At 42.7% G+C, this 27,217-nt stretch overlaps 1 protein-coding gene across 3 annotated transcripts; it reads left to right on the forward strand.

Annotated features, from left to right (window-relative positions):
• Positions 1 to 25,171, forward strand: phactr2 (phosphatase and actin regulator 2). Of its 3 annotated transcripts, none has more exons than XM_056610006.1 (12): positions 1 to 1,136; positions 7,891 to 8,079; positions 8,724 to 8,798; positions 10,539 to 10,733; positions 13,505 to 14,072; positions 14,666 to 14,838; positions 15,541 to 15,697; positions 16,051 to 16,106; positions 19,842 to 19,903; positions 20,633 to 20,770; positions 22,051 to 22,127; positions 22,447 to 25,171. In XM_056610006.1, exons 1-12 carry the CDS (start codon positions 1,094 to 1,096, stop codon positions 22,460 to 22,462), a joined length of 1,749 nt encoding a protein of 582 aa, XP_056465981.1. In that variant the 5' UTR covers positions 1 to 1,093; the 3' UTR covers positions 22,463 to 25,171. The 3 variants fall into 3 exon arrangements, with proteins under 3 accessions (XP_056465981.1, XP_056465983.1, XP_056465982.1); XM_056610008.1 differs by having other exon boundaries at positions 3 to 1,136; positions 10,596 to 10,733; XM_056610007.1 differs by having other exon boundaries at positions 4 to 1,136; positions 10,593 to 10,733; positions 22,447 to 25,170.
• The last annotated feature ends 2,046 nt before the right edge of the window (positions 25,172 to 27,217 follow it).

The following is a 27,217-nucleotide window of genomic DNA, read 5'->3' on the forward strand; positions in this document are numbered from 1 at the left end:
GAATAAGCGCACCTTCATGCAGCAAATAGCAGTTGCAAACACTCCCATTAAGCTCCCGACCTTTTGATAATTGGAAAAAGTCGCAACGAAGAAACGCGGTGGTTGTAAAGTAACAGGTATCTGTGGTTGTGCTCTAGCTATCAGTAGATAGGTGGCAGTCTTCTCCTTCTCCCTCCGTGGGCGTGTATTTGTGTGAGTTTGCGCGTGCGCGTTAGCGTGTGCGTGCATGTGCGTGTTTTCATGCGCGTGAGGGCGTTCGTGTTCGTTTGTGTATGCATGTGAGTGTGTGTGAGGCAGCCTGTTGCCAGTGACAGCGTGACAGAGGATCAAACACACACAGGAACTCACGCTATAGTTGACATTTAGATATATGGAGAACTATATTTTGTTAATAGAACTTGAGAATAGGTGACATCATGTTTGTATTTCCCAGCGGACATTCACTATGGAAGCCAAATACATCCGAGACATCACATAGTGTAAGATAGGCTGCATGTTAGAATAGAATACTGTTCAGACAGTAGCCAGTACATGTAGGCTATCTGACTTTAGTTATTTTATTTTTTTACTTTTCAAAAACCGTAACATCTGTTGGTGACCTATTTCCAATACATAATATTCAGAATGATTGCATGTGTTGATCATATTTGATAATGACCTGTGCTGATGTGTTAACGTCCCCATGATGGGCGTGTCTGCTTGTGGGTTTCCTTGGGAACTTCCTCCGCAGGTCGCGCCGCCTCGACTCCACCTTTCAGACGGGGCTCCGTCGGCATCGTCCAATCTGCTCAGTTGTTCACTCATAGAAAGGTGTTAGACCAGGCCACCTTTTGACCCCTCGCCGGGCCTCTAATCTGAACAGAGGAATTACAAGCATTCTCCGCTGGCCCACAAGATGAGACGTGGGGGGGCGAGAGGGAAGTGCTGTCGTAGTAGTCCTGTAGCAGCAGCAGCAGAGACCCAGTGATTCAAGTTTCCATCTCCTCAGCACGTCACGATCTGATCATTGGAAATGAACTTGAGGATACGCCTGTGTCAGGGATCCTCCGATCATACCCGGGCGTGATTGTGGGGACCCGGGTCACTCCGGAACATGGGTCAGACCGCTGTGTCCGCCTTCTCCACCCACCCGAGTGGTGAGTTAGTTTGTGTCTCTCTCCCCCGTCGCTCCCGTGCATTCCGCTACTCTGTACAGGAAGTTTATTGTTATTGTTTTTTATTGTTGGCTACTAAGTTCGTGATCTAGATTTTCTTTAGAGGCTCTCAAACGCAGGTTGCTCTTTTCGGTAAACCGCGAAGTATTTCTAAAGTTATCGATTCAACGTCGCGTTAACTTCACAGACATTATGACGCGGGCCTTGAACGCATCTTGCGATAACGCCGCCAAATCTGCGACGTACTTCGAGCACAAATTCGTGCGTTGCGAAACGTAACGACGTCCTTAAGAGCGTTTTGCTGTCATCATGAATGTGTAAACGCTAAACCTCAGGGATGGGTCTGGCACTCAAAGGTTTAATTTAACTTCGATCACCTCTTGCGTTTTAATTTCATGGTAGCTAAACGTAAAACTAAAGGAACAACTATCCTCCTGAGCGACACGCTGAATTCATTATGGGCAGAAAATGATGAATTTTTATTTTTGAGTTGATGAGGTCTGCAATTCTGTTTATTAATGTATATTATGATTCGCATGAATGGTGGAAAACTACAACGGACTACAGTATACAGTAGCCTAATTGCAGGCAAAGAGTATCTCTCCCTGTCTGCATGTCTGTCTGTCTGTCTGTCTGTCTCTCTGTCTGTCTGTCTGTCTAAAGACATTGTGAAGAAAAGGGACATAGTTTCCTCAGTGTAGCAATACATGTGTGTTTGACAGGTGGGTGATTACACTGGATTTGTGATGGGCTATCAACTTCTTCCTTCAGACCATGTGTTTGGAGTAGGTCATCAGTGAGCAAAGCAAAGTCAAATAGCTTGTTGACTTAAAAGGAGTAAAAATTAGTTCTTTGCTTTGGTGTACAAAATCATCATGACAAAACCAACAGCAGGCCTACAATAAAAACACTTTTACACATTTTTCTACATTGAATGAGGTTTTATCTGCTTCAACTATTTATGCCAGCTTTTTATAGATCAAATAGGGGTTGTAGATCGTGACGTCACGTTGAAATGACTACTCTATTATGGAAGTAGAATAGGATGTAAATAATAACGGTATATTGTACCCTGGAAACGCTTCTATCTAAGGGCTCATGTTTTATTTACCCAGGCATGCGTCTCCCATTCTGACAGATCTCCAGGATTCCTGACCCGGATCACGCCCGCCTATTACATTTGTTTTTGTTTATCTATATGGCGAGTTTGATACCATGGCCGAGGAGCAATGTTTTGTTAAAAAGCAAGATGGCTGCCGCTGATGTCACATGTTCCGTTGGCAAATTGGTCTGCGCCTGTCGATAACGCCCCTTTGAAATCTAAAATGAACTGAGGTACCAGACTAATGAGCCTTTGCCAATTAGCATTGCCGTTGTTCAGCTAGGTATATTGGTCATTGTTGGTGTTTAAAACGGCCACAGCCCTTTTCCTGCGAGACATGGCAATACTATTTCATTAGCACAGGTTACGGGATTTTCTCTTAATATTGCTGAGTATTGCCAACAGAAAATCCCCCCCCCTCCCCTTCAGTTATGGCATTGTGGATGACCTCCACAAAGTTTCCAATGGCAAGATGTTGAACAAACATATTTAAAAGTATGCATATGTGAATCTTACAGTAAGGTACACATGGACCTCCCTCTGTGTTGGATACCACGGCTATTTACATTTATATTTAGGGCATTTAGCATACGCCTTACCCAAAATGACTTACAATGTGTGTATATCCAAACAAAGCTAATAAGTACATTTTCTTAAGAGAAACAATATATCACCATCGGTAAAGTAAGGATACTCATAGAACCAAGTGATAAGCACAAACAATTGTTAGGTTAACCTATTCCCCGTAGACAACAAAGATAGCTAGGGTAAGATTCTACACAATGCTAAGGACTATTTTTAACTGCAAGGACGTACAGCATACAATGTGTATAAGAGGGGTGTGTGTGTGGGGTGGTAAGGGGGGAGGCTATGTAGACTATTTCTACATCAGACCCAGTCCGAGGCTCTATGCGCTCAGTATGAAGGTCCAATGGGCACTTCCTGTGTTTCCCGTATTCTCATTCTATTTTGTGCCTCTCCGCTCTCTCTATACTCTATATCTACTATATCGACTTCATTTATCTCTTGTCGTTTTGGCTCATTCGCTCTCTTCCCTCCACTTCTCGTGGATGTCTGGTCTATTTGAATGTCATTTTATTTAACCCCCTTCCCTCCCTCTCCCCCCTGCTCCCTCTCTCCCGCTCTCTCCCAAACCCTGGGTGACTTCCAGGCAAGGGAAGGAAGCCTCTCCCTTTCCCCTGCTCCTCCTCCTCCTCTTCCTCCTCCTCTTCATGTTGTTTGGACGTTAGAGCTACAACTGGGATCTCATCGTGTTTTTACTACAGCTCCACTCATATTTTTGAAGGAATAAAACTATAATAACCATCAGCCTCAGCGTTTCCACCATGCGCTAGTTAGACAATTGACACAAACTAGCTCTATACTTCTAGATGTTCTACTGTTAATTAATGTTCAAGAATTAAGCTGACTTTCTTCTGTATGGCTTCTAAATTAGATATACTGTAGGTTGTAATTACGACACAATTTCCTATTTATTATTGCTTCTTAAATCGTTTTTAAGCATACAATTTTTATACTTAAAGTTCTGGGATAATTTATAAAAAAATTGAGCGCACTGTTTGAAAATGTTGTCAATAATGTAAGTTTTAGCGGTTACATTACTCTTTTTTTTGTGTAAAACACCAGCCATTTCCATGGTCCTTTTATTTCCAAATCCTGGCTAACACATTGAGAATGACTTCATCCACCAAGTGAGTCATGGGTTATAAAACGCTCAAACTGTATGCTCAAAGGCACAGAGTGAGCGGTCTTATTCTGGTAACCTCCCATAACACAGGTAACACTTCTTTCATTGATGTCGAAGCAGGATTATTTCTGTCTTAAATAACATTTGTTGGTTTACTCCTGAAAGCAGTGTGTTGTGTTTGCGAGGCTTTAAGGAGTCTGAATAATTCCCGTAAAGCCCCAGGCTGTGGAAAATGTATGGTGTTTATGAAGCCAGGGTAATCCCTGAAGTAGTATGTTGTGCTTTATAAACAAACATAATATAAATAATAATAACGGCAGTATTGTGGATATAAAGTGTTTTTATTTCAGTTGCTCGCGCCTGCAAAGACGGTTATAGACAGAGACATTGTTGACATTTGGATTGATGAAAGTGGTTTGACTCCCATACAAACGGCCTCTGGGTACGATATACCCCATGTCCATTCGCTAGGCATTAGGGCTGTGAATCCTAATGTATCAAAAAATTTGATTCAATTCAGATTCCAAAACCACATTCCGGAATAAACCACGAAAGAAAATTAGTTGAAATCGGCTGTGCACTAAGAAAGGCTATGTAGTAGATGAAGGAATAAAAGCAGAGTGAAGTGTGTACGATTATGTTGTTTTGATTCTTGAAAAGTTGTATCAACTGATTGCAATAATATAAACACAAAAACATATTTGAGTTTAGGAAGTTGTGAATTGATTCAAAGTCATAGAAGATAAGTACAGCGACTCTTTCATGATGATCAATAGGTTTCCCTGAACTAGAAGCTACCTGCCTATTAATGACATGAATCTACATGTCTACACTTTCAGTAAATCTACATGTTTACACTTACAGTGAATGTACATGTCCACAGTAAATCTGCATGTTTACACTCACAGTGAATGTACATGTCCACAGTAAATCTGCATGTTTACACTCACAGTGAATGTACATGTCCACAGTAAACCTACATGTCTACACTTCCAGTGGATCTACATGTCAAGTTAAGTTAAATTGTTAAGTTAACACGTTTCTCAAGTAAATTTCTACACCGTCAACTCTGCCATAGTCTCTAATAACTGTCATTTTTATTACTCCACCTACTGGCTCTTCTCCCCCCTCCCAGTAACAGAATCATTGTGTCCGAGTGGGTTCCCAATAATGGTTTGAGAGTTGAGGCTAATGGCGACAATAATTGCTGCTGTGGGCTTTATGTTTTTTTTCTCTTCTTCCCATCATTTGTGGAACAAAGGCACAGCTGAAGTGGACTTATTGTTATGATTTGATTTGCAGAGCGGCAGGAAATGGAAGTACGTGCATGCATGCGCAATGTGTGTATTTGTGTGTGTGTTCTTTGTTGCTGGGGGTGTGTTTGGCTTGAGCGGTGTGGTTTTCATCTGTCTTCTGAAACGGCTGTTCAGCTGACCTATGTGTGGATGTTTCAATATTTATTCAGTTACTGGTCCAGACTTCTTATTTTACGACTTTTATTTTGTCCAACTTAAGAGATGAATACGCGTTTTTTCCTTTACCTTTTTAAAGGGTTTAGCTGTCGGCGCCAAATATACATATTCAGAATTTATATCATTGTTTACTACTTCCTGCCCCCATCTGCTGAATAGGCTGAGATACTGCCTCTGCCTGGGTCACTGGGTTAATGGGTCGCAAGTCTCTAGCGTGCATCCAGTGACTCTGTGCTCCATTGGTTAATACACATTGACCTGATACTTGTGTTTACTAGTCTGGCTATTGCCAGACCAAGCTCAATTGTAGATTGCACGCTGGTCTGGGGGAGCTGCTGTCATTTCTTCAGCACAAGTGGCGTAATCCATGGGCCTAGTTAAATGACTCGGTATGCAATTGGATGCTTGCCGTCGCTTCCCTGGGGCGTTGTGTTAAACCAGTCAATAGCACGCCAGGGGGAAAAGCCAGCTTGGTGATTGGCTCCTGCAAAAACGTATCAGAAGCAGAAAAAAATGTATTGCTCTTCTCCAGACCCTTCTTCAGGGCGAAATCAAATCGTCGGCAGAATTGGCGGGGCTACCCAGTCTAGGTGTTTACTCCACTGCAGCAGTCTGCCCAATCAGCCTTGATTAGTGTGAAGTTTGTGATTGCAGTTTGACCAATTAAAGGGAAAAAATATATTTATATGCAACATCCAGTGTTTCCGTTCACGTTTTGTATTTCTCAAGCTCAAAGGTGAAAAAATGGAATGAGACATTTGTCTGGAAGACTTAATACCAGGGTTAATACCGATATATCGGTTGGCCGATTATATCAACGAATATTGGCGTATTGACCGTATTGGCGTATACTTTAGACTTTAGACTTTATTGTCCCCAAGGGGAAATTCTTTTTCACATCACAAGTAGAGGTATGAACCTCACGCTGACAGGGTTAGGGTAATAACAAATCGACAACAATCACAACAAAAATAACATGCAGACAGAATATATAGACAGAGTGGGACTGGAGTGGTTTTATCTTGGCCATTTTGTTGAGGGCTGCTATGGCTGCATGCACCAGGCTTTTGCCATAGAGAGCCCTCCTGCACAACAGGGACCTGTATTTCTGGGGCAGAATTTCTCTGCCCCAAGACTACCACAATATATATACAGTAGCAAATAACAGCCCATCTATGTTTTGAATATCCTCCAATATCTCGATACTGGTAATTTTTGACTCCCTAATATCAGTATCGGCATCAGCCCCTAAAATCCAGTATTGTTCGTGCTCTTATTAATAATCTCAATTAAGAAGAATGAATTATATAAATGGATTTTGCACTTCATTGGCGTGTTTGCATATTTGTGTCGTGCTTTACCCTCAGGAGTCAGGACTGTAACGCATTCCATGAGTAAATAAACATTGTCTTTTAGATCAACCAGGAATCTCAACCCCCTTCAATAAGAGTGTCTTCATAAGGCTCTAAACACTCACACTCTTTCTCCCTCTTCTACATTGGTCTTCCACAACCTCCCATCATTCATTTACTGTGAGTACCAGTGCAAATGAGGGGTATTTATGTTGGCTTAATTACCTACTAAAATTTGGAAGAAAGACGTATAACATACATATACACATATCGCACACGCACACTTCTCCAACTCGTCGCCCTGGGAACTCCTAAACAAAGATAACATGCACAGACAACACAGCGCCTCTCTCTCCCACGCAGACCGTCCGGAGCTGTCAGTGTTCCCGAGCGTCCCCAGAATCCCAACAGGAAGGGGAAGAGTCAAGGAAGGACGATGATCTAGTCAAAACATACACACCCACGCACACATACACACATTCAGTCCCTTTTTGCTTCATACATTTACACAGAGTCAGAAACGTTAGCAGATGAATGCTTCGTTGCTGTTATTTGGTTAAAATGGATTTTATTTGTCGTGGGGTTATCATTGAAGTCCCTATGTCAGGGTTCATATTAAAAAGGGTGGCACAGGCTGTAACCATGGTTTTCCTATGAGGAAAGTGGCGGTACTCAGTATTGCCGGTGCTACGTTGGCTTTTGGAAGCGGGTGGTCAATTTTGCAGGGCATCAAATATTATGAAGTACTTTCTGATCGTCTACTCTGTAATAAAGAGGCCAAACTCAGTCACATTGCTGATATTGTGCTGAGGCTCCAGATGGTGGTAACATCAACCCCGTATGGCTACTTTCTTCCATCATGTGTAATGTTTCTGAGGCTGATATTGAAAACTGCTGTTCAAACCAGCGTTTGCCACACGCTATCCTGTTTCACAACAACTCGTTTTTTTTTTTTTATGTTTTGCCTTGTCAGCTCAAAACAACAGGCCAGTGTGTGTGTGCGTTTGTGTGTGTGTGTGTTCCTCCACATGTTGATGTTTATCGTTATGTTTTGATCCAAGACCTCTCATGACGTCTCGCGTGTGTCTGGTGTTTTCCCTAGCGGATGGCCTGGAGAAGTCTGCACTGTCGCCGGCCAACTGCGATGTGGTGGTGAGCAACGCCAGTCCTACCCAGAATGCCTCTGGGTTGCGCCAGCAGCGCGGTAAGCTGTCGTCGCTCGGGAAGCTCTTCAAACCGTGGAAGTGGAGGAAAAAGAAGACCAGCGATAAGTTCGAGGACCTCACTAAAGGTTAGCGGGGGGGGGGGGGGGGGGTCACGCTCCAGGGGGAAATAGTGAGGGGGTGGGTGGGGGCAACATCTCGACAAAGACTGCAGAAGAGAGAGCATGGACTTTATTGAGTTCTTAGGATAGACAGGCTTTCATATTGGGCATTGTGGACTCGGACCCCAACCCCGGCCCTTCCCCCCAGCTAGTCATGAGGGAGGGAGGGAGGGAGGGAGGGAGGGAGGGAGGGAGGGAGGGAGGGAGGGAGGGGGATCCGGGGGGATGTGTCAGAGGAAGCATCTGTGGAGGAGAGGAATAATGTCTGAAAGAATTTTGATGAGGGGAGCCAAAAAAAAAGAGATGTTCAAGAAGGCGTAAGCGGATGGCATGTTGATGATGAGGATGAAGGTGGGCTCGATGAGGAAGAAAGGGCTCCTAAATGCTCCGTTCGGCACAGCGCTCCAATCAGCAGAACGTTCCGATGTGTCACATTAATCCTGGTTAACACTCTTAATACACCGCCTCATGAAGCTGATCAAAGGCTGGCAGTGGGATCGCTTCTGGGACTGCTCTGTTCAAAGAGAAAATACAGCCAGTATATATATACACCAACACCACAGTGGACAATAATCCATATACCATATGCCTAACCCCTGTTTTCCATCCAGTACTGGAGAGAAAGATCTCCACGCGACAGACCAGAGAGGAGCTGATCAAGAAGGGCGTCCTCATCGTAGACCAAGGTGAATCTCCTCGTGGACTCCTCTTCACTCATTGCTGACCCATTTGACCCCACTCTCTGGCTTTGGTTATTCTGTGTGTACACAGTAACACATTGTCCTGATACACATGATGGACATCACCATGTTGGACACCACCTCAAAATGCTCCAAAACTCAAACTGCATTTTGACAGAAACACTAACCCTACTGGCTCAGGCGAAACAGGGGTAATTACACCATATGACTAATTAGCAGTGTAGCATCAGAGAGATGGACAGCGGTTGGAATAAGGAAACCACTGCCAGCCGCTATGTGGTTAAAACCATGCCAGAACTAACTGACTTTACACTAACAGAGAAAGTAGTACCTATTGGCTCATAAAACCCAGAATGTTTCTCTGTAAAAGGACCAGCCAGTGCTAGTCTTGAGTTCTTGTCATTCAGTTCACTAGAGAGTAGGAACAGCATGGCTCTTACAGTCAGCCACTCTGCAGTGGGCAGGGCCTCACACACCCAGACGGGGAGTGGTGGAAGGCCTGCTGAGCCAGTGGTGTCTGGCTGGCTCCTCCCAGGGGCTTAGATAATGTAAAATAATTGTGTTATTATAAGCCGTCCCTACGTCTTGCTTACTACTTAAGCCAGGGGCCCCTAACAGAATCGGACCGATCACATGCTCAAACAGTGATTGATTGTGGAGTATTGCAATCGTGAGTGTGAGTGTGTGAGAGGCAGCGAGCAACATAGTTTACTGGCAGCCCGAAAATAGGAAGTGTGGGCTTTGAATGAGTTATGATGTGTGAAAAGCTACGGGCTCTTTAGCTGTTTTCTTCTAGGATGAGGAGGAAGTGTTAAGGCATATTTATATATCTATGTACTATACTTATTCATCTGTTTGTGTGTGTGTGTGTGTGTGTGTGTGTGTGTGTGTGTGTGTGTGTGTGTGTGTGCGCACCCGCGGTCTCTATTTTAAATTAGGTTAAACGTTTATAACTACAAGCGTTAAAAATCCACCTCCAGAGTTGTGAGGTGTGAGGAGATTTTTAAGATATAATGTTTGACATAGATGAGAAACGTGTTTGGGCAGAAACGTGTTCTACAGATTCCAAAAATATCAACGTTAAGCATGGGCGGGGTGAATTCAAACAGAACCTGACATGCAGAGAGCACGGCTAGGCTCAGAACACACCCCCTAGTTACCCAACTGGATTGGCTTTAGGGTTAGCCAGTTAGCCAGCTTTCTGCAAAAGGCCCCAGGTGGTCCAAGACATTGCTGACATGTGCCACAGCCTCCAGTGACACATGATACAGTGACGGGCTTCTCCTCTATACAGTTGTGATTGTCAATTCTTGAACCCTTTGGGAGGATGTGGCGTGTTTTAAGTCGGCTGTTGTTGAGTTTGGCGAGATGAATCCTGACGCAACACTGGAATTTCCCTGTACTTTTTTTTTGACTCCCTTCTATTCTATATCTCGGGTTTTTATGTATCATTTTGTCCTTGATGTAACCCTTGTTATTGATTGGTTGAAATCCATCTTTGGCTAAGATAAAGCTACATGTGTAGAAAACAACACCGCTAACTATTGATCCTTAGTGATCTTAACTTTTGAGTAATTTCAAACAAAACATATTAGTGCTCATTTTCAAGACAATATAGAGATCAATACAATCCTACCATAGTTATTTTACCAAATCCTATAATTATTCCCTGTATGATTTCAATGATATCTTTGATGTTTTACTGACATTGAGTCCGTCATGCAGACCCGTTTCCACAACCTGCGCCTGTATCCATCAATACGCCCCTGTTCCTCTCAGAAGCAGACACCAACAGCAGCGGGGTACAGAACGGCCATGCCACGCCCGCCCCAGACGAGCTGCGGGTCGACATCGAGGCCTCGGCCGCATCGCTACCCGAGGAACAGCCCATTGGGCCAGAGGCTCCGGAAGGCGGAGCAGGTGGGGTTTTTCGACCAATCATGTTCTCTTATCATCTGAGCCTTTTTGTTCAGATAATCGCTTAACCACTAAACCAAATCGGTGCCTAGGAACGTTTGCTAACGCAGGAACAGCTTCCTATTGAACTCGCTGAACTCGTGTTACGCCACCGCCGGCGATAAGCTCGCTTTAAAGCGCGGTATGAACTAGATGCCGAGGAATGGCATCTAGTTATGAAGTGGTTCAGAGTTGTTTTTGTAAATTTTGCTGCCTTCCTCATTCTGGGTACGATTAGGGAGATTTACAGACCGAATTTTCAAGCATATGAGTGAAGCTTGCTGCACTTTCTTTGCCTTTCACCCATGTCTCCATCTGGCCTCCTCCAGATGGCGAGGGCCAGACGTCTCGGTAATAACGCAATAGTGGAAAATGAGAACCATCCGGAGGGATGTAAAACCCCCTTCCACTGCTTTTGTGGTTGGATCCTGTATAATAAAAAAAACAATAGACAGATATTATGGCGTTGCTTTGCCTATTTTCTGTGAACTGTGTCGTAGGGTGAGCTGCCATGGTGTATCCAAGTTGTTATAGCTGAAAAGAGAAATATTGGTCTCAATAAAATAGCAATGTAGTCATGGAGACCGGGCATATGTAGGGGCCATATGTGAGTTCGAGACAGTTTTAATGCCCCTAGAGATCGTTGAACATTTACCATTATGTACTCAGGCAGTAAATGGTTAGGTAATACAAATCTACTTGAGTACAATAAATAATGACGAACTGGTACTAAAGGCAAACAAACAAATGGAACATCTCCTGGTTTGGCTTCAAGGTTTGCATACACTAGCAATGTAAGTAAATACAGAGAATGCATTGCAAGCTAGCAACATGACTTTATATACTCACCTTATCACCAGCAAGATGTGAGAAACAATAATCTCTCTTAACAGTCCTGCTTTGAACTTTGCACAGCAATAGACACACATAACATGAAGATTAATTTACCAAAATACAATGGTACTATATATATAGAGATACGTGTATCTCTCCTATTTTTTTTCCCCAAGTATACTTTTGGATGTTGGTATTTCATTTTTAACTTCAAATTTGAAGTTAAAGCCATCCAATTTGATCAAATGTAATAAAGAAATCTCTGACTTACTGATTTGGTATTCAAACGACTATGACTACAATTCTCAACAGTGAGACTGAGGTAACAGCAGGGGACATGGGAGCTAGATATTAACCTTATTCCTATCCTTTAGCCTTATGACACAAAGGGCTAATGGTGTGCCAAAATAGGACGGCAGTGAAAGCCTTGCTCTGCTGTTCCCTGGAGGAGTTTTGTCCTCTTCTGAACCCTGTTACCATCGACCCACGCCCATTAGAAGATCTATTTTCTTGTGTTGTTTGCATTTCCATCGTAGGCCACCGAGAGATAAAGGTTTGAAACACAGACACATGCGGCGGACTCTTGTTTTATTTGCCTCTTTGGATTGCGGTATAGTATGCGATTCCCAACGAGGGTGTTGTGTCCCCCAAAGTCTCTTTCAAATCACACTAACATTGTCTGTTCCCATATCGCTTATTCTAACACTCCAAGCTTTCCATCTTCTCTCCAGCTATGTCTGCACATCCCCCACATGCTTCCCCAACTCATGGAACAAACTGTTTCATTTCTTCCTCCTTCTCCTTTTCCTGCTGCTCAGAGAGGTGCGACACTAAAACCCTTCCCAAGGCCAAAGTAATGAAACCGCGAGAGGTTCCTCATAGTAAAAAGCAGCCTAGTGCCGCCGTGCCCACCACTACCAAAGCAGTGAGTGGCCCCACGGGCACAAGACACAAGGCTGGTGCCTCTGGCCTTAAACGGTCGACCAACATCATGACTGGCAAGCCTGGACCGGCCACCGCAGCGAAGCCTAACCCTCGAAACGCTAACACTGGCCGCGGTCCGGGTAAGTAGGACCCCTTGGAGTTGAACCCCCCCCCCCACACTCAGTTACACCCTTGAGCTTTCAATGAGCCCTCCCCTGGTCCCGCTGTCGGTCAAGGTCTGCCTTTCAGTCTGCCTTATTGCATGAACCTTTCTCTAAAACTTAACTGTTATCCGTTGTTATCCCTGATCCACTTCCTCTATCTGGCTAGAGGTTCCTAGTTCAGTTGGTAATTTCCTGTTTTGTTAACGACGCTTGCATAATCAAACGTTAAAAGCAGCATGTATTAATGCACGCATGATCACCATCTGTGCATGAACAGGTGACTGTCGGCCTTGGGCAGGGGTGTGCATGCCATGGCGTGGAAGGGAGGTACTCCAGATGTATACATGCCCAGTATTGTTGAAATGGTTTGTGGTTTATGAAGGGTAGTGAAACTGTGGCAAGAGTTTGGCGAGAGGAGCTCTTCCTCACGTTCCTCATCTCTCTCGGTCGTGATTGAGCAAAACGTAATGGTCTGAATCACTTTCTGTGTGATATGGTGTGGTTTGGACAGTATCTATAAGGTCGTGCAGTTTTGATCTTTCACTGTGTGTAAGTCTAGTCACTGTTATGAGTGATGTGACCTGATAACGAGCCAAGAGGATGCATCGTAGTAACACCAGTGGGCCTTGAGTCAACTGGATTGATCCGGCTTTCGGGCAGAGATTTGTTCAAACCGTATCTTCTTTAATGCACGCTAAGTTTGTGGTAATTAATTCTTCATGTCCCACGACAATTAAGAAGCAACACAGAAAATCCATATTTCATTGGAGAAGCTGATTATTCTAAAAATAAAATGGTCTGCCTCTCTTTCAGCCAAACCCTCCAATCCGAAGAAGACTGGAGGGGTTACCAAGACGACCCCCGCTCCGTCGTCCGCACCTCGCTCACGGGCCGCCAAGGATGGGGGAGGAGGAGCAACCCAAAGCACTGGGACGGGGACCACCAGGACCAACCAGCGGAAGAAGACCTCCACGCTACCCCCCAAGGCCTCCCCTGAGACGGCTAGCCTGCCCGGGGAGCCCCAGGGCGCGGCCTCCTCCAAACCCGCCACCCTCCCCCGGGCAGAGCGGCGGCGGGGCGATAAAGACCCCTGCTCCGGCCCGGCCCCCCTAAAGACTAAAGGCAAAACCCCCAAAGCCGGCGCCGCGACCTCGGGTCTGCGGGCAAGTGCGGGGTTGGGCGCGGGTGCCGTGGAGCGCGCTGTCGGGACCCCTCGCGTCAACTCGGCCACGGAGGAGACATCTTTCACGGCGGGCCGGGTCCCGGAGGGGTCCGCACAGGAACAGGAAGCAGAGGGCGGTAGCGGGGAAGGAGGGGGCGGAGCTGAGGGAGGAGAGGGGAAGCCCGCCACGGCGGACTCTCCCGCGCAGAAGAAACCGATGTAAGGAGATGGTCCACGTGGATTCACCTCAGGGTTTAGACTTTAATGGGTTGCACTTATTGTGCTCCTGGAGAATTAAGGGAGAGGCCAGAGTCACAGCAACTGTATAAATTAACCTAAGTAACTCAAACAATCCCATAAATTGGCAAAGTGAATGTGCTCAAATCTATCTAATGATTATAAATTTCCTTCATTCATTAGTGTGAAAACATTGAATCCAAGTATGTGTTTCTGTGCATGAAGCTTTTTACGAAATGTTTCATGCATCATATTAAGTTCAAATGCACTCCTCTCCTGCCTACATCAAGTGTAGAAGCAGCAGGGACTATCTTCATGCTGCTGCCCTTCCCTGTTTCAAAGATAATTGTGATCATGAAAAATCTAAAGTAGATATTGAGATAAGTAGACGGATAGCAGATCCTAAGTTATCACTTTTAGTACTCTAAAGTTTGTGGCGACAAGCAGATTGACCATTGAATTATCACGGAATCAATGTATTATATTTGAGTTAAAACAGTTGGCCGTAGTACTACTGCTAATGCTAATGCTAATGCTAATGCTAATGCTAACGCATCCTGACCGGCCCCCTGCAGGTCAGCGGAGGGCGATGCGCCGCAGGGCCTGAGCGTCAACGTGGAGAGCCCAGAGGTGACGGTCATCCCTGATAGGCCCACAGACAGCCAGACCAGCGACTCGGACTCAGACGGACCAATCCTTTGGCTTGACGAGGAGGAGGAAGACGACGAGGATGACGAGTACACAAACAGTATGGCATGGGTTTCTAATGCATGCACATTTGAGTCACAAGTCAAACAAACCAGTAGATAAACAGGAAGTCATGTAATACAGTTGTGTACATATTGATCAGCAAATGGAATGATTTATTAACCTATATCTAGTATCTGCTACACATATTAATGCTAACTATTTAGCTGAAAATATGGGCTTATGTTTATAAAATATAATTCTTGAGAATTGTAGGGCGTTTGTGTTTTCCCGTTTGTCAGAGTCGCTCATAAGTGTGTTTATGCATTCTGAAAGTTCAAAGTGAGCAGGGCTTTTCACAGTCAGTGAAGTCTTACTCCACACACTTTACACCGGTTTCATCTCACGAGTTTAGCATGACAATCGATTAGTTACCAATGTCCGTGTGGTGCTAATACACACACACACACACACACACACACACACACACACACACACACACACACACACAGACACAGACAGACAGACAGACAGACAGACAGACAGACAGACAGACAGACAGACAGACAGACAGACAGAAATTCTATGGAGGACATAGCATGCATCTCAAAGTTGAAAGCGGTTTACTGTTTGCTGAATGTATTTAGTGATGTCATGTGACGCCAGTGAGTTGCAGTCAAGGTTCACGGGGTTGGACGCCAGTGGGACGTTGTTTAAGGAGCCTGGGGGTGGATGTTTATGTTTGTGTCTGTGTGATTGACAGGTTCCCTGGCCAGTAAGATCCGCCGGCGGGACACCCTCAACATCAAGCTCGGGAACCGTCCCACCAAGAGGGACCTGGAGGACAAAAACATCCTGCCTCGCAGCTCCGACGCCGAGAGGATGTCGCTGCGCCAGCAGATCGGCTCCAAACTGGTCAGGTACATGAACAGATTCACTCTCACTCTCACTCTCACACTCAGATTGTTGTGACCAGACGTCTTCAATTATTAGTTTAAACGCAAAATATGAAATATTGAGGGTAATACCAAACCTAGTTTCTGAAGAAATGCTTAATATTTAGCCTACAGCTGTGGTGGCCAGACAGCGCATGCAAATGATTAGTATGCATCCGATTTTTGGCCAATTATTAGAAGAAAACCTAATATATGGAGGTTAATGTTGAATGGAGGCTAAGATAATGGCAATTAATCAATAGCATTAATAGCAAATAATGTTTTTTTGTAACAGTATTGTTACGATTTTGTAATTCTAAAATGAATTTTTGCCACAGGCGCTTGAGTCAGAGGCCCAGTACTGAAGAGCTGGAGCAGAGGAACATCCTGAAACGTAAAAAAAAAGGGACACACACATATGCACACACACGCACACTCTCACACACGCGCACACACTTCAGTGCCTACCATTACACATTGAACACAATGCCTGACCCCTACCTGCCTCTTAACTACATTGATCTTAATTCATTGTAAAGTAACTATGGAGAAAGGGTTAAGTGCCTGCTAAACGGTCAATAACAACAGTAATGGAACCGATTTTAAATTCATTAAGGATGAACTTAGTGTTACGATATTCAAAATGAATGGCACAATGCAGGTATGGAAGTCTCCCAATAAGTGTTTTATTCAGCTGTATTTAACTAAACGAACAAAAACATACATTTTTATTTAAAGAATCTGAGTTCTCTAATGTTATCACGTTTTCGCCATAGAGATCGCAAATATGTGACCTCATTCCTCAGGTCACAAAATGTTTTTGCTATTTCTATTGAACATCCTTCACAAATCTTTAAATAATCCAATAATCCAATAACTGGTTATTTCAGGGCAAGTGCAGTGGACGCCTCGGTAAGGTGTTTTATTAAACAGCAGCTTCTGTGTCCTTTCTGGGCCCTCTGGTATCCAGGCCCACAGCACTGTTTGGTAGAGACGGAACGGATATATTTCACCCAAGGACACAGGCAACGGCTTTGATAGAAGCAAGTGCAGACCCTTGTTATGTAACACACACATACGCGTGTTCCTCTTTTACATGTACTTTTGAATAGTCCTTTGAGTTTTGGATCAGAGCGGCACGGCGGAATAGTTCGCCCGCTCCGATGCACGAGCGCTTTCGCTATTGGCTCGAGGGAGAGTTAAACAGAATGAGAAGTCGTTAAGCCCCTTTCTTAAGAGGGGGCTAATGGGAGAGATGCTGACGAGTGGAGCTGAATGCAAGCGTTGTCGAGGTTTGCAGCATTAAAAGAGAAAGTTGTTATTCAAGTATAGGCATCTTATTCTCAGACCTTTTTTAAACAGCCCTAATAAAACATTGACTAGGAGACTTCTTGACCTACCTGTTTTACTCAAAATACGAAAAGTAAAAGACATGCAGGAACATTAAAGCCAGCATGCGTAACTAGCTAACTATGTATCTAACTAACAATGCTTATCGATGGCCATCCCCCCACTGTGCTGGGATCAAACTCACGACAGGAAGCGATACTGATGACAATCTCGAACATATACGTATTTAGTATATGCTACACGTGAACCTCCTAAGATTGCGCAGTTCAATTGGTTTGCTATCTCGGGATATTGAGCAATATCCCATGATTGAGATCTCAAACTCGGGATATTGTTTTCATCGCGTGACGGCCGTCTCGTCAACCTAATAAAAACAAATAAACCGGCAACCACTAATAAAAACAAATAAATCCTGGCAAAAAGTATTATCTTGTTTTGGAGTGTTTAGTCCCCTCGACCTTCGGTCTCGGGCTATTCCCCACTATTCACTTCGCCTTCGTCGAATAATGTTTAAATATTTTCTTCTTGTCTTGGGACTAATTTGTAGATGAACCAACAGTAGGTTGCTTGCTATGCTAGGTAAAGTTAAATCTTTTGCAAGCAAATAGTTTTGCCTTGTAGTTTTAGTTTATTAAGATAGATGGCACCTGCCATAAATAGAAGAAAATGTATATTGACTTTCTGAAAACACGCAGCACGAATATTATACCCGAAAAATTAAAACCTCACTTCAGTGCCAACCATTACACATTGAACACAATGCCTGACCCCTAACTGCCTCTTATGACATTTATGTTAATTCATTGTACAGTAACTATGGAGAAAGGGTTAAGTGCCTGCTAAACAGTCAATAACAACAGTGATGGAACCGATTTTAAAGTAATTCATTAAGGATGAACTTAGTGTTACGATATTCAAAATGAATGACACAATGCAGGCATGGAAGTCTCCTAATAAGTGTTTTATTCAGCTTTATTTAACTAAACGAACAAAAACATACAGTTTAATTTAAAGAATCTGAGTTCTCTAATGTTATTGCGTTTTCGCCATAGAGATCGCAAATAGTTGACTTCATTCCTCAGGTCACAAAATGTTTTTGCTATTTCTATTGAACATCCTTTACAAATCTTTAAATAATCCAATAATCCAATAACTGGTTATTTCAGGGCAAGTGCAGTGGACGCCTCGGTAAGGTGTTTTATTAAACGGCAGCTTCTGTGTCCTTTCTGGGCCCTCTGGTATCCAGGCCCACAGCACTGTTTGGTAGAGACGGAACGGATATATTTCACCCAAGGACACAGGCAACGGCTTTGATAGGAGCAAGTGCAGACCTTTGTTATGTAACACACACATATGCGTGTTCCTCTTTTACATGTTCTTTTGAATAGTCCTTTGAGTTTTGGATCAGAGCGGCATGGGGGAATAGTTCGCCCGCTCCGATGCACGAGCGCTTTCGCTATTGGCTCGAGGGAGAGTTAAACAGAATGAGAAGTCGTTAAGCCCCTTTCTTAAGAGGGGGCTAATGGGAGAGATGCTGCCGAGTGGAGCTGAATGCAAGCGTTGTCGAGGTTTGCAGCATTAAAAGAGAACGTTGTTATTCAAGTATAGGCATCTTATTCTCAGACCTTTTTTAAGCAGCCATAATAAAACACTTAGTTGGAGACTTCTTGGCCTGCCTGTTTTATTCAAAATATGAAAAGTAAAAGACATGCAGGAACATTAAAGCCAGCATGCGTAACTAGCTAACTATATATCTAACTAACAATGCTTATCGATGGCCATCCCCCCACTGTGCTGGGATCGAACTCACGACAGGAAGCGATACTGATGACGTACACGTATCAGACAACATATACGTGACAACATATCCATATTATTTAGTATATGTGACACGTGAACCTCCTAAGATTGCGCAATTTGATTGGTTTGCTATCTCGGGATATTGGGCAATATCCCATGATTGAAATCTCAAACTCAGGATATTGATTTCATCGTGTGACGGCCGTCTCATCACCCTAATATAAACAAATAAACCTTTAATATAAACAAACAAATCCCGGCAAAAAGTATTATCTTGTTTAATAATACTTTTTGTATTTGTATTTCAACAATTTAGCGCTGGGGGGCCCATCAGTAAATCTTGTCTAGGGGCCCAGGAATCGTAGCAACGGCCCTGCGTGTAGTATATGCAAGTGTATATTCCCCTCGACCTTCGGTCTCGGGCTATACCCCGCTATTCACTTCGCCATCGGCGAATAATATTTAAATATTTTCCCTTGTCTTGGGACTCAATTGTAGATGAACCAACAGTAGGTTGCTTGCTATGTTAGGTAAAGTTAAATCTTATGCAAGCAAATAGTTTTGCCTTGTAGTTTTAGTTTATTAACGAAAGATGGCACCTGCCATAAATATAAGAAAATGTATATTGACTTTCTGAAAACACGCAGCATGAATATTATATATGAAAAATTAAAACCTCAGCACACACATGTTATTTCAAATGGAAGCGAGTTGTTTACATTAGAAATCCAGATGTTTCAGTCAGGACACACACACATGCACACACCATTATCATATATATATTTAATAGTACCTTTCAAGACCATGCTTAAGTGCTTTTCATATAGAACTATTAACAAATTAATTACATTCAATTAAATTATATTAGAATATGCCACATTTTTGCAAATAATATATATGCATAATGTATGTAAATGCAGATTGCTATTACTATTGTTATTAGTGTTACTAATGATTCATGATTTATCTCTGCAAGCAGAAAAGAACCTATCTGAGGAGCAGGAGGCCAAGCAGGAAATCAAAAGGAGACTCTCCAGAAAGGTAGACCTGCCACACATTTAGACTCTCAAGAAAGGTAGACCTACCACACATTTAGACTCTCAAGAAAGGTAGACCTACCACACATTTAGACTCTCAAGAAAGGTAGACCTACCACACATTTAGACTCTCAAGAAAGGTAGACCTGCCACACATTTAGACTCTCAAGAAAGGTAGACCTGCCACACATTTAGACTCTCAAGAAAGGTAGACCTACCACACATTTAGACTCTCAAGAAAGGTAGACCTACCACACATTTAGACTCTCAAGAAAGGTAGACCTGCCACACATTTAGACTCTCAAGAAAGGTAGACCTGCCACACATTTTAGACTCTCAAGAAAGGTAGACCTGCCACACATTTAGACTCTCAAGAAAGGTAGACCTGCCACACATTTAGACTCTCAAGAAAGGTAGACCTGCCACACATTTTAGACTCTCCACAATGCTAGGGCTACCAAACATTTTAACTCCATAAAGCTAGGCCTACAACACATTTTAACTCCATAAAGCTAGGCCTACAACACATTTTAACTCCATAAAGCTAGGCCAACAAAACGTTTTAACTCCATAAAGCTAGACATACAACACATTTGAACTCCATAAAGCTAGGCCTACCGAACATTTTGGACAAATCTGTCCGTCAATATCATGTTGGAGATGAGCTCCGCTGGGCTGTTTGTGCTAACCCCACTTGTTGGACCGTCTCCTGTTCCTCTTGTGGGCTGTGTAGCTGAGCGTGAGACCTACTGTGGCGGAGCTGGTTGAGAGACGGATCCTGTGTTTCAACGAGTACGTGGAGGTGACGGATGCTAAGGACTACGACCGGCGAGCCGACAAACCCTGGACCAGGCTCACGCCCGCTGACAAGGTAGGCCCCCCCCACTCCCTGGAACACAACCAGAAACGGAGGCAAAGAGGACAGGAAGTTACCATATTAGTACCGTTAAAGTGGCAGAAAAAGTGGCTGGAGAGCAGCTTTACAGCTGCTCTCCAGCGCTCCCTCCCGTCCTACGTCCCTCCTCCATTGATGATGCATGTCAGGCAAGATGGATTCCCTGAACTCATAGGGGTAGAGACGCCCTGATTGGTCAGGAAGGCCTAAGGTCTAAAGTCTTAATGGGCTAATACAGAGGCAGGTGCAGTCAACTGGACACAGTTATTCTCAAAGAGCATTTCACTCACTAATAGCTGACGGATGGCTATGGTATTTATTTTAAATTACACTCAAATAGTAGCTCTTGAGTCATACCTACAGCATCTTTAACAAGTGGGTCTGTTGTTGCATTGTATGGAGAGAGAGGCTGACAAAAGTCATTCTTACCAAGAATGCCTGGAACTAACCGAAGGATGCAAGAGCACAATGAAATCAACAAAGAACACACTGCTTGCAGTTAAGTGGAAACCAAGTCTGAAACCAAAACAACAGCATTAATGACAATTATTGCACTGCATATATATATATATATATTGCATTATGTTTGCCTTTCACCAATACTTCTAAACCAAAGTATTTTTGCCATAAATAATAAATGGCATGCAAAACCAATTGCATTGTCTATTTGGAAAGTGTAAGGAGGAAAATTCTCCCTATGTATTATTCAACCATGCATGGCAACAAACACTTCCATGATCAATCAAACACTGATCTTTTGTACCTGATGAGGCAAAAAAACACCAACAAGAGTTTCAGTTTAATCTAGACAAGGAAAAATAACTAAAAACAATGACCTCAAACAAATATGTTCCCATCTTTTAAACACAGGGTGATGATTGGTCAGGGCTTGAAGGCCAAGGAACAGCATAATGTTCAAAACAGCTGTGGAACATTATGTTCCCAACGCATTCTGCCTCAAAAATACCACCTGTTGGTGACTTTTGGAATCGCACATGTAATCCCATAAGGTTTTACTCTAATTTATGACTATAGGACTGTGGGAAATTCATGGAACCCCATTCACTTAATAATATAAACATATATTTATTAAGATTAAGTTTTTTTTTATTGTGTGTGTGTATGTGTATGCTTTGTTGCATATGTGTGTTTACGTGTGTGGTTTTCATGTGTGATTGATTGAATCATTGTTTTTCCCGCCGGTGTGATATTGATTGCGTTTGTGGTTTTCGTGTGTGTGTCTCTCTGCTGCTCAGGCTGCTATCAGGAAGGAGCTGAATGAGTTCAAGAGTCGTGAGATGGAGGTCCACGAGGAGAGCAAACATTTCACCAGGTGAGTCGCCTAATCCATGTCACTGATTGGTTCATTCGCTGGTTGTTGGTTCCTCACCAACAGAAAATAAAGAGGACTTCAATACTGTCCAACCAATTGACTCCTCTGCTATCGATCCTCCATTAAGTATAGCCCTGCTGTCTCCACAAACACTGAATTAAACATCTGTGCTGTGATTAAGTGAATGTCCCACTACACCAGTACTTAGAAGACGAAGACAACTCGATTTATTCATTCTTCTACTTTCCCATATCTATCTATCTAAACCTCTCTATCCAGACAGACTTTTTTACACACACTAACCTGTCCTCTATTCCAGGTTCCATCGACCCTGACTGCCTGATCCCTGCCCGTGTGAATTCCTGCCAGCTGATGTCCCGGCCTCCGACGCTCACTTCCATCTGCTTTTCATTGTTTTTCTACGCATCTACGGTTTAAGAGAACATATACAGATGATGGAAAAGGCCTGATGTGCTTTGCGACTGAAACATAGAAACAGATTTAAACATTTCCCTAAGATGAGAGTCGGTAGAAGGGCTCAGAGCAGTTTTATTTATTTGAAAGTTACATTTGGGTATATTTTTTTCTTTGTTATGTTTTACTTTTGCCAAATTATCTTCAAAGCCTTGTACAACAGAGGAACTAGGAGGAAATGCAATGTATAAGGTTGTGCTTTCACGTGGCTATCTTAAAAACACAGAGAAATCTATTGTAGAGTGTGTCGTAAGAGGACAGGACATTGGGTGGCTGATTGTCATGTGCTGCTGCCTCATCTTATCTAAGAGGCCGGGAGGATAAGAGAAACGTTTGTCTGTGCTCATAGGTGCCTGAATAAATGAGTGTGATCATGTGATTGACCCATTGAGGACGACTTACATGCATCACCACTAGAGGGCGCAGTGTGTACACCAGAGAAGGCGAGGGCTCGTCAGAAGCCAGGCAGAGAAGTAGCACTAGTAGAGTAGCCTAATTATCACCAAAAAATACATTATCACCAGACATATATTTGTAGTACAGCCCAAGCCATTAATATACATAAATGATGGAGTTGGTGAGATAAAAACAGCTAAACATGAAAAGCGTGATGCTGGGTCAGCCAACCTATAATCACTTTTTTAATTTATTATAGAGTCCCATCTTTGCGAAGTCCGCTGCCAAGGGTGCACCTCTAGTGCCGTTAGCCCGGCGATTCAGGTCTAACAACCACTCATTAAAGTTTAAGAGTGCCCACCAAGAGATTTCCTTCACCAATTTTAAATATATTTGCCTTTTAATCCACAGTGATTTAAAGCTGTGTCAAAAGGTGCATTAAATGAACCTTCCGCCATCACGGAGTTAAGCTCCGCACGTGTCTGTGGATCATAAATGTATAATGACCCCTGGCAGGCGTCGTAAACAGGCAAGATGCATTCAGGCGGTCAAACAGGCCTACTTCATGAAACAATGTTGAAAGACTAAGATCCAGGACGAGGGAAGATGAAAAGATGAAAGGTGTAGTAGGCCTAGTTGTATATGTAGGATTATGAGGACAAAATGCTCCACTCTCCCTAGCCTTTTGGTTTATGTTACATGTCCATAACATTAACATATTTAATCATGATGTGTGTTGCTTCTCCTATGTGCCCTTACAATGGAAGAGCGGATTTTTATGTATTCTGTATTCTCTTCAGGACTCTTTCAGATGGACACTATAGACATGTTCACCTTATACACTTATATAAGCCCAGGGGGTTGTTTCAATGTACAAAAGCTGCGAAGAAGCACCAACAGTATTCAAATGCAAAAATGGTTCATCTTTTGATTATTTTGTACAGAATGTATATCAAGCATGTGCATACATGAGAAATGAAGTTTACTATAATTATGGTATGCTATAAGATATGATTGCTTTTTTTTTTTTTCATTCCCCAAATATGGTCTACTGTGCAGCTCATTTGCTGTCCGGACCAGATCAGGGAGTTTTGCTGTATATGCATACATTGTAATTGCTTTGCCAAAACGTTACGTGGTCTAAACAAGCACCACAACTGTAAATGGACATTCAACTGTTGTGTATTGGACTGCTGTTTGCTGGACACCACCTCCACTCCATCGGAAACAAATAAAGCCAAGTCTCCCTCTTGGCGCGTCTTGGGAAAAATGTTTTACCGTATTTTCTGTTCAGAATGATATTGCCATCCAAACTGTGAGGTCATGTTTTATGCAGACATTAAATAATGAGCTGAAGTCTCCTCTGGGAAACTCTTATGGGGGCGGACTTTTATGGATGTGCTGTACCTGATTATAAGTAGGCCTACTTCCTACTGTGCTGGCCGACTTAGGAAGCATCTTCATTTAATCTCTCTCATTTCTGCCTTTGAACCTGTTAATATAAAGGCCTGCTATTATTATTACACTATATTGCAATTACAATACATTGCCTATGTGTCCTAAACTCACCACCTTTGACATTTCATCCTGGAAACATCAGTGTTACAAAATAAAAGGACAAGTAAATTCCCTGTTTAATTATCACTGCATAAAACGGTTTATCTGCAGGATAATGCTTTATTTACCCCCCAATGTAATGGGCCACTTACTATTCAAAGCGACCCAGAAGACTGAATAGCTCCTTCCCATTAAATGCTTATATAGCTAGATCGAGGTCTTCAAAGATTGGTTTTAGAGATGTATTTATCTTGATTCAGACACAATGCTGAAGAGGATTGAAAGCAGAATGAGCAATAGTTTCCCCGCTGTTGTTATTATTTTCCAATTGTAGTTATTTGTCCCCTGTAGCCAGCTATTCCAAACTGAATAGGCCAAACAAATTGGTTATATGATCATCATAATCATCTTCCCAGAAGGTGTCCCGTCGTCTGCAAACATGACGTTATGAGTAGAAACGGTGTTCTCCAATGTGCTGAATAATGGATTTGCCAGCCAGGAATACTGCTGCTGACTCCAAATCATGGGTTTGTCATTCACAGCCAATTGTTTCTTTACTTTTCCTTCGGTTTTGCACAAACGGTTCACTGAAATAAAGACATCCGCACCAGAAAAAGAAAAGCATAGCCATCCTCTTATAATGTTAAAAAAAATATGCCAACATTTCTGCTTTGATCAAGAGACAGATCTACAAGCTGTAAAGATAGTGATGCTTGTATTACTGACCAGAGAAGGTAAGGTTCAATACAATGATAAATACCCGATTGTAACCCCATAGTTTGTTGCCTGAAATATTCATATACACCCAGTGCATTAATTATGAATAGTGCTGAACCTGAAAGAAGAAAGGGCCATAAAGAAAGGTCAGGACATTGGTTGGTGATGCTTGAGACCTAAAAAATCTAAAGTGCTCAAATATTAACCAATTCTGCGATTCCCATTCTAGCCTAGTCATTTATATCTGTCATATCTTGATGTACTGATGGCCATGGGGCAAGATGGTTTCATGGCTTTGATGTGTGACAGAGTTAAGGGATGTAGTTCAATGCCCCAAAAGGCAGAACTTACTCCTACCTGCTCTTTAATTATCCACGTCTGTTTTCACTGTCGTCACTTTGGACAAAAGCATCCCCTGAAATGACAAACAGTAAATCACTATAGTAGATGTTAGGAGGCATTTAAAATTACTTTAGAACATTTCCCTGGTCCATAGTTACACATGTAACCTTTTACAAAAAGGGAATGAATTAACCCTTGATAAAAAATATGTCAATACAGTAACAAGCATTAACTATTAGTTAATAAATAGTTAACTAACAGTGTTCATGTTTACTAATGGTTTTCATGTTAACTACGGTAATACTGTTGATGTTCAATAAGGTATTAATGTCTACATTAAAGATCTTACCCTAACCCCTATGCTAGTTCTATGTAATAATGCATACAACTGCATTAACAAATGTAAATGATTGATTGATTCATATCCCCTTATTGTAGTGTTACTAGTGTTGTAACCGTATCAATGGTCAAGCATCGGCCCATTAGGGTTTGAACCCCAGACTTGTCAACGTCCACTCAAGAATCTGCTGTGGGCTAATCTACAACCGGGCTTTACTCAACTGACCACAGACCATAGATTACCTTCTACACTCTTCAATCTATCCTCCAGCAATCCAGCACACTTGGCCCTTGATGGGCCACGACTTCAAGGGAGAGCCAGGGCTACAAAGACCAGTGTAGATCCTACACTGATGGTATTGGCAGATGGGCAGCCGGGATGTGATGCATGCACAGCCTGGTGACAAGCAGAGTAAAAGGCTCAATATGGAGGCTACGACAGACGTAGTGGGGCTATTACCAGATGATCATGTTCATGATATTAGGCATTCTATATTGCATTTACTCTTTCATATACATTTTATCTATCATTTGTTCAGCATTAAGTTGTTATGCTAAGATGCTATTATGGGTAAGTCACAGCTAAAGATCCATTACTATCTGTAGGTGTCCATTGAAATGTTGGCAAAGCTTTGAATATTCTATAGCTATACAAGGGGTTGTACACAATCTTATATTGATCCCAACATTTAACGCATATAGACATGCATATAAGAAACAATCTTGAAGCTGTATGACAACCGATGTTTGTCTGAGCTTGTTTGTTTTGTGATCAAGGTTGCCATTTGTTTGTGCGAGTGTTTGTATTTGTGTGCGTGGTGCCTTTTATAGGATGTGGGCGTAATTGCTTTGGTCCGTAGAGAGAGAGACGTCAAAGAGAACATATGGAAAGGAACCCAGAGATAAGAGAGATGGCATTTTAGATAAGGCAAAGAAAAACTAATTTAATCCACAGACGTAGTCATAATAATTTAAATAATGGGAATGATAACGGGTACAAGAATACTTCTCACACCTTTAGTACATACTGTGCAGTTGCAATATACTTTACATAATAGCACCGGTAAAATAAATAACATAACTTGGTTTCAGAACAGATTATGAAACAAGGACATAAACATTATAAAGTGCACATGGGGAGACACTATTTTCTAACAACGTCAAATCATTATATCCCTATGTAAAAATGACTGCAGTCACACAGGAGTAAACAATAAAGTCATGGGGAAATAATAATCATGTGCACAGAGAAAAGCAGCAAAAAC

This window comes from Gadus chalcogrammus, chromosome 15 (assembly GCF_026213295.1).
Source record: "Gadus chalcogrammus isolate NIFS_2021 chromosome 15, NIFS_Gcha_1.0, whole genome shotgun sequence".
Lineage (NCBI taxonomy): Eukaryota > Metazoa > Chordata > Actinopteri > Gadiformes > Gadidae > Gadus > Gadus chalcogrammus.